The sequence below is a fragment of the Leuresthes tenuis genome, unplaced genomic scaffold, assembly GCF_036924035.1.
Source record: "Leuresthes tenuis unplaced genomic scaffold, fLeuTen1.0.hap1 SCAF_6, whole genome shotgun sequence".
NCBI classification, from domain to species: domain Eukaryota; kingdom Metazoa; phylum Chordata; class Actinopteri; order Atheriniformes; family Atherinopsidae; genus Leuresthes; species Leuresthes tenuis.
Window position 1 is genome coordinate 921,578 of NW_027325360.1, and position 11,417 is coordinate 932,994.

Below are 11,417 nucleotides of genomic sequence, written 5' to 3' on the forward strand. Positions count from 1 at the left end.
GTTAGGAAACCAGTTAGGAGACCAGTTAGGAAACCAGTTAGGAAACCAGTTAGGAAACCAGTTAGGAGACCAGTTAGGAAACCAGTTAGGAGACCAGTTAGGAAACCAGTTAGGAAACCAGTTAGGAGACCAGTTAGGAAACCAGTTAGGAAACCAGTTAGGAAACCAGTTAGGAGACCAGTTAGGAAACCAGTTAGGAGACCAGTTAGGAAACCAGTTAGGAAACCAGTTAGGAGACCAGTTAGGAAACCAGTTAGGAGACCAGTTAGGAAACCAGTTAGGAAACCAGTTAGGAGACCAGTTAGGAGACCAGTTAGGAGAGGGCTGCAGTAGTCAAGGCAGGAGATGACCATGGCCTGCACCAGGAGCTGGGGGGCATGTTGGTCTGATCTTTCTTATGTTTAGTAATGCAAAGCGGCTGAACGAGCAACCGAGGTAACGTGATCTTTGAAGGTTAGTTGGTCGTCAATCATGACACCCAAGTTTGTAGCAACCTTTGATGGAGCCAGAGATTCAGTTTGGATGCAGATGCTGTGGTGTATGGTTGGTTTGGGAAGACAAGCAGCTCAGTTTTTGGGAGGTTAAGTTGGAGGTGATGGGCTTTCATCCATGTTGATATGTCAGAGAGAGTCTGAGATTCAGCTGAGACCGTGTGGTCGTCAGGTGGGAATGACAGATAGAGCTGGGTATCATCAGCATAACATTGGTGTGAGAAGCCATGTGATCGGATGATCTGTCCCAGTGAGCTGGTGTATATGGCAAAGAGAAGAGGTCCCAGTACTGAGCCTTGGGGGACCCCTGTGGCGAGGTGGTGCGCTGCAGAAGTGTGACCAAGCCAGGATACTTTGAATGACCGACCAGTGAGGTATGATTCAAACCAGGAGTGTGCTCTCCCTGTGATGCTGGAGAGGACAAAAGGATGTTGTGTCTGACAAATGCAGCCGATAAGTGGAGCAGGATGTGCCTGATGTCAGTGAGGCATTAATCACTTATTTAAAGGAAATATGAACTGAACACTGGCCAGTGTTGGCTGTTGTTGGCTCTTCTGTCCGGGCTCTGGGGAGGATTCATCCCTCCATAAGACCTGTTGCCACTGATTTTCAGTCCACTTCTTGTGTCATTTGGCACAGCTCAGCCTTTTCTCCCTGTTTCCCTTCCTTAAGAACGGCTTCTTGACAGCCACCCTTCCATGGAGCCCATTTCTGATGAGGCTTGGGCCAACAGTAGATGGATCAGCTGAAGGTCCAGATGCATCTCTCAGGTCATGAAGGACGGTTCTGTTTGTGGTTCCGTGAAAACGTTAATCTCCATTCAGCCTTTTATTTTGAAGGGTCAGACCGGAAGCGCAGTGTTTTATTCTGGCAGACTTGATCGTGTGTGTCTCGTGCGAGCGGCTCAGCTGTTCGGACCTCAGACGTAGTTCGGAACCTCGGTTTCTCTCACGAACTCACAGAGACTTTGTGGAACTCGGCGTGTTCGTGTTTTTCCGTCAGTTCTCGGAGGTCCAGACGGACGGGAATGTGAGTCCGGTTTTAAACTCAGGGACAGACAGAGGTGCGGATTCTTCAGCTCGAATTGACCCGGAATCCCCCGTCCGGTCTCTGTGAAGCTGAACGGAACCAACATGCGGGTTCTGGTTGTTCTGGGTCTCTTTCTGAACTTGTACGCATGCCGAGCCTTACCGAACCGGCTGCCGGACCAAAGCACCGACCCGCTCCTGGGCTACGATCTGCTGGATGAGGAGCTGGGAGGCGGAGTGAGGCGGAGCGGGAACGGAACTGACGGTTCCGAGGTCTGCGGGCCGTGTGAGCCGGACCTGTGCCCGGAGACCCGCGGCTGCCGGGGCGGCCTGGTACCGGACTCCTGCGGCTGCTGTAAAGAATGCGGGAACCTGGAGGGTCAAGCCTGTGACCCGGGGGCCCGGAGCGTGTTCTACGGTCTGTGCGGGACCGGGCTGCGGTGCCAGGCGGACCCCCGGCCCGCGGGAGGCGGGGAGGAGGATGAAGGGGAGGATGTGTGTGTGTGTGAGGCGCAGGAACCCGTGTGTGGCAGCGACGGAACCACCTACATGAACATGTGTCAGTTCAGAGAGGCCGCGTTCTCCGACCCGGAGCTCCGGACCAGCGGGACGGGCCCCTGCAGGACAGGTAGGAACACCTGCTGGGCCCCAAAGAGCCAAGCAGCTCCAGGAAATAGCTCCCTGAAAGTCAGAGGGAGGTTCTGTAAGGAAGTGATCAGGAACAACCTGCCAGTGAAACTTTCCTGGGTGAAAACAAAGATCTGAAATCTAAAAAAGCAAAAGATCAAGACAACAAATGTGGGAATGTTCCTCAAAGTTTCTGCTGGAGAGAACGTTCCCTGCAGGTTTATCTGGTTCTTCCAGAGTTACTTTATAACTTTATACTTAGGTTCTCCCAGCATCTGTAATGGTGGTCTCACCTGTCTGTGTCTCACCTGTCTGTGTCTCACCTGTCTGTGTCTCACCTGTCTGTGTCTCACCTGTCTGTGTCTCACCTGTCTTTCTCTCACCTGTCTTTGTTTGTCTGTAGCTCACCTGTCTGTGTCTCACCTGTCTCTGTCTGTATCTCACCTGTCTGTGTCTCACCTGTCTCTGTCTGTATCTCACCTGTCTGTGTCTCACCTGTCTCTGTCTCACCTGTCTGTATCTCACCTGTCTGTGTCTCTCCTGTCTCTCTCTCACCTGTCTGTGTCTCACCTGTCTCTGTCTGTATCTCACCTGTCTCTGTCTCACCTGTCTGTATCTCACCTGTCTGTGTCTCTCCTGTCTCTCTCTCACCTGTCTGTGTCTCACCTGTCTCTCTCTCACCTGTCTGTGTCTCACATGTCTATGTCTCACCTGTCTGTTACTCACCTGTGTGTGTCTCACCTGTCTGTGTCTCTCCTGTCTCTCTCTCACCTGTCTGTGTCTCACCTGTCTGTGTCTCACCTGTCTGTGTCTGTCTGTGTCTCACCTGTCTCTGTCTCACCTGTCTGTTACTCACCTGTGTGTGTCTCACCTGTCTGTGTCTCTCCTGTCTCTCTCTCACCTGTCTGTGTCTCACATGTCTATGTCTCACCTGTCTGTGTCTGTCTGTGTCTCACCTGTCTCTGTCTCACCTGTCTGTGTCTCACCTGTCTCTGTCTGTATCTCACCTGTTTGTGTCTCACCTGTCTCTCTCTCACCTGTCTGTGTCTCACATGTCTATGTCTCACCTGTCTGTTACTCACCTGTGTGTGTCTCACCTGTCTGTGTCTCTCCTGTCTCTCTCTCACCTGTCTGTGTCTCACCTGTCTGTGTCTCTCCTGTCTGTGTCTCACCTGTCTGTGTCTCTCCTGTCTGTGTCTCACCTGTCTCTGTCTGTCTGTGTCTCACCTGTCTGTATCTTACCTGTCTGTTACTCACCTGTCTGTGTCTCACCTGTCTCATCTGTCTGTGTCTCACCTGTCTGTGTCTCACCTGTCTGTGTCTCACCTGTATATGTCTCACCTGTCTGTGTCTGTCTGTGTCTCACCTGTCTGTGTCTCACCTGTATATGTCTCACCTGTCTGTGTCTGTCTGTGTCTCACCTGTCTCATCTGTCTGTATCTCACCTGTCTGTGTCTCACCTGTCTCTGTTTCACCTGTCTGTATCTCACCTGTCTGTGACTCACCTGTCTTTCTCTCACCTGTCTTTGTTTGTCTGTATCTCACCTGTCTGTGTCTCACCTGTCTGTGTCTCACCTGTCTGTGTCTCACCTGTCTGTGTCTCACCTGTCTCATCTGTCTGTGTCTCACCTGTCTGTGTCTCACCTGTCTGTATCTGTCTGTGTCTCACCTGTCTCTGTCTCATCTGTCTGTATCTCACCTGTCTGTGTCTCACCTGTCTCTGTTTCACCTGTCTGTGTCTCACCTGTCTGTAGCTCACCTGTCTGTGTCTCACCTGTCTCTGTCTGTATCTCACCTGTCTGTGTCTCACCTGTCTCTGTCTCACCTGTCTGTATCTCACCTGTCTGTGTCTCTCCTGTCTCTCTCTCACCTGTCTGTGTCTCACATGTCTATGTCTCACCTGTCTGTTACTCACCTGTGTGTGTCTCACCTGTCTGTGTCTCTCCTGTCTCTCTCTCACCTGTCTGTGTCTCACCTGTCTGTGTCTCTCCTGTCTCTCTCTCACCTGTCTCACCTGTCTGTGTCTCACCTGTCTCTGTCTGTCTGTGTCTCACCTGTCTGTGTCTCACCTGTCTGTGTCTCTCCTGTCTCTCTCTCACCTGTCTCACCTGTCTGTGTCTCACCTGTCTGTGTCTCACCTGTCTCTGTCTGTCTGTGTCTCACCTGTCTGTGTCTCACCTGTCTGTGTCTCACCTGTCTCTGTCTGTCTGTGTCTCACCTGTCTGTGTCTCACATGTCTATGTCTCACCTGTCTGTTACTCACCTGTGTGTGTCTCACCTGTCTGTGTCTCTCCTGTCTCTCTCTCACCTGTCTGTGTCTCACCTGTCTGTGTCTCTCCTGTCTCTCTCTCACCTGTCTCACCTGTCTGTGTCTCACCTGTCTGTGTCTCACCTGTCTCTGTCTGTCTGTGTCTCACCTGTCTGTGTCTCACCTGTCTGTATCTTACCTGTCTGTAGCTCACCTGTCTGTCTCACCTGTCTGTGTCTCACATGTCTGTGTCTCACCTGTCTCACCTGTCTGAGTCTCACCTGTCTCACCTGTCTGTGTCTCACCTGTCTGTTAGTCACCTGTCTGTCTCACCTGTCTGTGACTCACCTGTCTGTGTCTCACCTGTCTGTGACTCACCTGTCTCACCTGTCTGTCAGTCACCTGTCTGTGTCTCACCTGTCTGTTAGTCACCTGTCTGTTAGTCACCTGTCTGTCTCACCTGTCTGTGTCTCACCTGTCTGTCAGTCACCTGTCTGTGTCTCACCTGTCTGTATCTCACCTGTCTGTATCTCACCTGTCTCCCCTGTCTGTCTCACCTGTCTGTGTCTCACCTGTCTCTGTCTGTCTGTGTCTCACCTGTCTGTGTCTCACCTGTCTGTATCTCACCTGTCTGTTAGTCACCTGTCTGTCTCACCTGTCTGAGTCTCACATGTCTGTGACTCACCTGTCTGTGACTCACCTGTCTGTCTCACCTGTCTGTATCTCACCTGTCTGTGACTCACCTGTCTGTCTCACCTGTCTGTATCTCACCTGTCTGTGACTCACCTGTCTGTGACTCACCTGTTTCACCTGTCTGTATCTCACCTGTCTGTGACTCACCTGTCTGTGACTAACCTGTTTCACCTGTCTGTGACTCACCTGTCTGTGTCTCACCTGTCTGTGTCTCACCTGTGTCTGTCTGTCTGTGTCTCACCTGTGTCTGTCTCACCTGTCTGTGTCTCACATGTCTGTGTCTCACCTGTCTCACCTGTCTGAGTCTCACCTGTCTCACCTGTCTGTGTCTCACCTGTCTGTTAGTCACCTGTCTGTCTCACCTGTCTGTGACTCACCTGTCTGTGTCTCACCTGTCTGTGACTCACCTGTCTCACCTGTCTGTCAGTCACCTGTCTGTCTCACCTGTCTGTGTCTCACCTGTCTGTCAGTCACCTGTCTGTGTCTCACCTGTCTGTATCTCACCTGTCTGTATCTCACCTGTCTCACCTGTCTGTCTCACCTGTCTGTGTCTCACCTGTCTCTGTCTGTCTGTGTCTCACCTGTCTGTGTCTCACCTGTCTGTATCTCACCTGTCTGTTAGTCACCTGTCTGTCTCACCTGTCTGTAACTCACCTGTCTGTGACTCACCTGTCTGTGACTCACCTGTCTGTCTCACCTGTCTGTATCTCACCTGTCTGTGACTCACCTGTCTGTCTCACCTGTCTGTATCTCACCTGTCTGTGACTCACCTGTCTGTGACTCACCTGTTTCACCTGTCTGTATCTCACCTGTCTGTGACTCACCTGTCTGTGACTCACCTGTTTCACCTGTCTGTGACTCACCTGTCTGTCTCACCTGTCTGAGTCTCACATGTCTGTGTCTCACCTGTCTCACCTGTCTGAGTCTCACCTGTCTCACCTGTCTGTGACTCACCTGTCTGTGACTCACCTGTCTGTGACTCACCTGTCTCACCTGTCTGTCAGTCCCTGTCATTAAGGTCCCACCTCAGAGCCAGGTGAACGGGACGGGCAGCAGCCTGGTCTTCCTCTGTGAGGTCTTTGCGTTCCCGATGGCGCTGATTGAGTGGAGGAAGGAGGGACGTGATGTCATCCTGCCTGGAGACGACCCACACATCTCTGTACAGGTACGCCCCTGAAGCTGCAGCCCTCTGTTCAAGGAGCAGTACAACATTTCCTCTGTCTTCTAGTCCAGGGGTGGTCCTCTGAAATTCGAGCTTTCCAGTTGGCTGCAGATTGAGGGGGCGGAGCCAGCTGACTCAGGAACTTATTGCTGCAGAGCGCATAACAACCTGGGATCTGTGTCCGCCTCAGCTGTGTTGGGAGTGCTAGGAGCAGGTGAGACTGGACTCACTGAATGTTACTGCCTTAACTCACCTTTCTCACCTGTCCTCACCTGTCCTCACCTGTCCTCACCTTTCCTCACCTGTCCTCACCTGTCCTCACCTGTCCTCACCTGTCCTCACCTTTCCTCACCTTTCCTCACCTGTCCTCACCCTTTCCTCACCCTTTCCTCACCTTTCCTCAGCTGTCCTCACCTTTCCTCACCTTTCCCCACCTTTCCTCACCTTTCCTCACCTTTCCTCACCTGTCCTCACCTTTCCTCACCTGTCCTCACCTTTCCTCACCTGTCCTCACCTGTCCTCACCTGTCCTCACCTTTCCTCACCTGTCCTCACCTGTCCTCACCTTTCCTCACCTTTCCTCACCTTTCCTCACCTGTCCTCACCTTTCCTCACCTTTCCTCACCTGTCCTCACCTGTCCTCACCTTTCCTCACCTGTCCTCACCTTTCCTCACCTTTCCTCACCTTTCCTCACCTGTCCTCACCTTTCCTCACCTTTCCTCACCTGTCCTCACCCTTTCCTCACCCTTTCCTCACCTTTCCTCACCTGTCCTCACCTTTCCCCACCTTTCCCCACCTTTCCTCACCTGTCCTCACCTTTCCTCACCTTTCCTCACATTTCCTCACCTTTCCTCACCTTTCCTCACCTGTCCTCACCTGTCCTCACCTTTCCTCACCTGTCCTCACCTTTCCCCACCTTTCCTCACCTTTCCTCACCTTTCCTCACCTGTCCTCACCTGTCCTCACCTGTCCTCACCTTTCCTCACCTGTCCTCACCTTTCCTCACCTGTCCTCACCCTTTCCTCACCTTTCCTCACCTTTCCTCACCTTTCCCCACCTTTCCCCACCTTTCCTCACCTTTCCTCACCTTTCCTCACCTGTCCTCACCTGTCCTCACCTGTCCTCACCTTTCCTCACCTGTCCTCACCTTTCCTCACCTGTCCTCACCTGTCCTCACCTTTCCTCACCTGTCCTCACCTTTCCTCACCTGTCCTCACCTGTCCTCACCTTTCCTCACCTGTCCTCACCTTTCCTCACCTTTCCCCACCTTTCCTCACCTTTCCCCACCTTTCCCCACCTTTCCCCACCTTTCCTCACCTTTCCTCACCTTTCCTCACCTGTCCTCACCTTTTCCTCACCTTTCCTCACCTTTCCTCACCTTTCCTCACCTTTCCCCACCTTTCCCCACCTTTCCTCACCTTTCCTCACCTTTCCTCACCTTTCCCCACCTTTCCCCACCTTTCCTCACCTTTCCCCACCTTTCCCCACCTTTCCCCACCTTTCCTCACCTGTCCTCACCTGTCCTCACCTTTCCTCACCTGTCCTCACCTTTCCTCACCTGTTCTCACCTTTCCTCACCTGTCCTCACCTTTCCTCACCTTTCCCCACCTTTCCCCACCTTTCCTCACCTTTCCTCACCTTTCCTCACCTGTCCTCACCTTTTCCTCACCTTTCCTCACCTGTCCTCACCTGTCCTCACCTTTCCTCACCTGTCCTCACCTTTCCTCACCTTTCCCCACCTTTCCTCACCTTTCCTCACCTTTCCTCACCTGTCGTCACCTTTTCCTCACCTTTCCTCACCTGTCCTCACCTTTCCTCACCTGTCCTCACCTTTCCTCACCTGTCCTCACCTTTCCTCACCTGTCCTCACCTTTCCTCACCTGTCCTCACCTTTCCTCACCTTTCCCCACCTTTCCTCACCTTTCCTCACCTTTCCTCACCTGTCGTCACCTTTTCCTCACCTTTCCTCACCTGTCCTCACCTTTCCTCACCTTTCCTCACCTTTCCTCACCTGTCCTCACCTTTCCTCACCTTTCCCCACCTTTCCTCACCTTTCCTCACCTTTCCTCACCTGTCGTCACCTTTTCCTCACCTTTCCTCACCTTTCCTCACCTGTCCTCACCTTTCCTCACCTGTCCTCACCTTTCCTCACCTGTCCTCACCTTTCCTCACCTGTCCTCACCTTTCCTCACCTTTCCCCACCTTTCCTCACCTTTCCTCACCTTTCCTCACCTGTCGTCACCTTTTCCTCACCTTTCCTCACCTTTCCTCACCTGTCCTCACCTTTCCTCACCTGTCCTCACCTTTCCTCACCTGTCCTCACCTTTCCTCACCTTTCCCCACCTTTCCTCACCTGTCCTCACCTTTCCTCACCTGTCCTCACCTTTCCTCACCTTTCCCCACCTTTCCTCACCTGTCCTCACCTTTCCTCACCTGTCCTCACCTTTCCTCACCTGTCCTCACCTTTCCTCACCTGTCCTCACCTTTCCTCACCTTTCCCCACCTTTCCTCACCTTTCCTCACCTGTCGTCACCTTTTCCTCACCTTTCCTCACCTTTCCTCACCTGTCCTCACCTTTCCTCACCTGTCCTCACCTTTCCTCACCTGTCCTCACCTTTCCTCACCTGTCCTCACCTTTCCTCACCTTTCCCCACCTTTCCTCACCTTTCCTCACCTGTCGTCACCCTTTCCTCACCTTTCCTCACCTTTCCTCACCTGTCCTCACCTTTCCTCACCTGTCCTCACCTTTCCTCACCTGTCCTCACCTTTCCTCACCTGTCCTCACCTTTCCTCACCTTTCCCCACCTTTCCTCACCTTTCCTCACCTTTCCTCACCTGTCCTCACCTTTCCTCACCTGTCCTCACCTTTCCTCACCTGTCCTCACCTTTCCTCACCTGTCCTCACCTTTCCTCACCTTTCCCCACCTTTCCTCACCTTTCCTCACCTGTCGTCACCTTTTCCTCACCTTTTCCTCACCTTTCCTCACCTTTCCTCACCTGTCCTCACCTTTCCTCACCTGTCCTCACCTTTCCTCACCTGTCCTCACCTTTCCTCACCTTTCCCCACCTTTCCTCACCTGTCCTCACCTTTCCTCACCTGTCCTCACCTTTCCTCACCTTTCCCCACCTTTCCTCACCTGTCCTCACCTTTCCTCACCTGTCCTCACCTTTCCTCACCTGTCCTCACCTTTCCTCACCTTTCCCCACCTTTCCTCACCTTTCCTCACCTGTCGTCACCTTTTCCTCACCTTTCCTCACCTTTCCTCACCTGTCCTCACCTTTCCTCACCTGTCCTCACCTTTCCTCACCTGTCCTCACCTTTCCTCACCTGTCCTCACCTTTCCTCACCTTTCCCCACCTTTCCTCACCTTTCCTCACCTGTCGTCACCTTTTCCTCACCTTTCCCCACCTTTCCTCACCTTTCCTCACCTTTCCTCACCTGTCGTCACCTTTCCTCACCTGTCCTCACCTTTCCTCACCTGTCCTCACCTTTCCTCACCTTTCCTCACCTTTCCTCACCTGTCCTCACCTTTCCTCACCTTTCCCCACCTTTCCTCACCTTTCCTCACCTGTCGTCACCTTTTCCTCACCTTTCCTCACCTTTCCTCACCTGTCCTCACCTTTCCTCACCTGTCCTCACCTTTCCTCACCTGTCCTCACCTTTCCTCACCTGTCCTCACCTTTCCTCACCTTTCCCCACCTTTCCTCACCTTTCCTCACCTTTCCTCACCTGTCGTCACCTTTTCCTCACCTTTCCTCACCTTTCCTCACCTGTCCTCACCTTTCCTCACCTGTCCTCACCTTTCCTCACCTGTCCTCACCTTTCCTCACCTTTCCCCACCTTTCCTCACCTGTCCTCACCTTTCCTCACCTGTCCTCACCTTTCCTCACCTTTCCCCACCTTTCCTCACCTGTCCTCACCTTTCCTCACCTGTCCTCACCTTTCCTCACCTGTCCTCACCTTTCCTCACCTGTCCTCACCTTTCCTCACCTTTCCCCACCTTTCCTCACCTTTCCTCACCTGTCGTCACCTTTTCCTCACCTTTCCTCACCTTTCCTCACCTGTCCTCACCTTTCCTCACCTGTCCTCACCTTTCCTCACCTGTCCTCACCTTTCCTCACCTGTCCTCACCTTTCCTCACCTTTCCCCACCTTTCCTCACCTTTCCTCACCTGTCCTCACCTTTCCTCACCTGTCCTCACCTTTCCTCACCTGTCCTCACCTGTCCTCACCTTTCCTCACCTTTCCCCACCTTTCCTCACCTGTCCTCACCTTTCCTCACCTGTCCTCACCTTTCCTCACCTTTCCCCACCTTTCCTCACCTGTCCTCACCTTTCCTCACCTGTCCTCACCTTTCCTCACCTGTCCTCACCTTTCCTCACCTGTCCTCACCTTTCCTCACCTTTCCCCACCTTTCCTCACCTTTCCTCACCTGTCGTCACCTTTTCCTCACCTTTCCTCACCTTTCCTCACCTGTCCTCACCTTTCCTCACCTGTCCTCACCTTTCCTCACCTGTCCTCACCTTTCCTCACCTGTCCTCACCTTTCCTCACCTTTCCCCACCTTTCCTCACCTTTCCTCACCTGTCGTCACCTTTTCCTCACCTTTCCTCACCTTTCCTCACCTGTCCTCACCTTTCCTCACCTGTCCTCACCTTTCCTCACCTGTCCTCACCTTTCCTCACCTGTCCTCACCTTTCCTCACCTTTCCCCACCTTTCCTCACCTTTCCTCACCTTTCCTCACCTGTCCTCACCTTTCCTCACCTTTCCTCACCTCTCCTCACCTGGTCTCACCTGTCTTTCCTTCAGAGGAGCTTTCGTCCTTCCTGGCCAACAGTATGTCTGAGATGAAGCAGCTGATGGACACCTCATACCAGGACCTCTACTGACCTGCATGTGATGTAATTTCCTCCGTCCAGCGGAGACAGTGAACGCATCGTTGTGTGTCTCAGACTTTGTGGCGAAGCAGCAGGATGGAGACGAGTCTCAGTGATCAGCACCGATCGATATGTTGTAATTATACTCGGTGTGTTACTCTGCTGTGGCACAGGGTGGTGACACGGACATGCTGAGTGTCATCAACGTCGCAGGTTCGATTCCCAGAGTGTCCTGTCATATCTGTTGGTGAGAAACTTCTGTTACTCTGAATAAAACAAAACAATGAACAA

At 52.8% G+C, this 11,417-nt stretch overlaps 1 protein-coding gene across 1 annotated transcript; it reads left to right on the forward strand.

Annotated features, from left to right (window-relative positions):
* The first annotated feature begins 924 nt into the window (after positions 1-924).
* On the forward strand, positions 925-11,417 carry kazald3 (Kazal-type serine peptidase inhibitor domain 3). Its single transcript, XM_072387150.1, has 4 exons — positions 925-2,147; positions 6,092-6,252; positions 6,316-6,463; positions 11,059-11,417. Exons 1-4 carry the CDS (start codon positions 1,625-1,627, stop codon positions 11,136-11,138), a joined length of 912 nt encoding a protein of 303 aa, XP_072243251.1. The 5' UTR covers positions 925-1,624; the 3' UTR covers positions 11,139-11,417.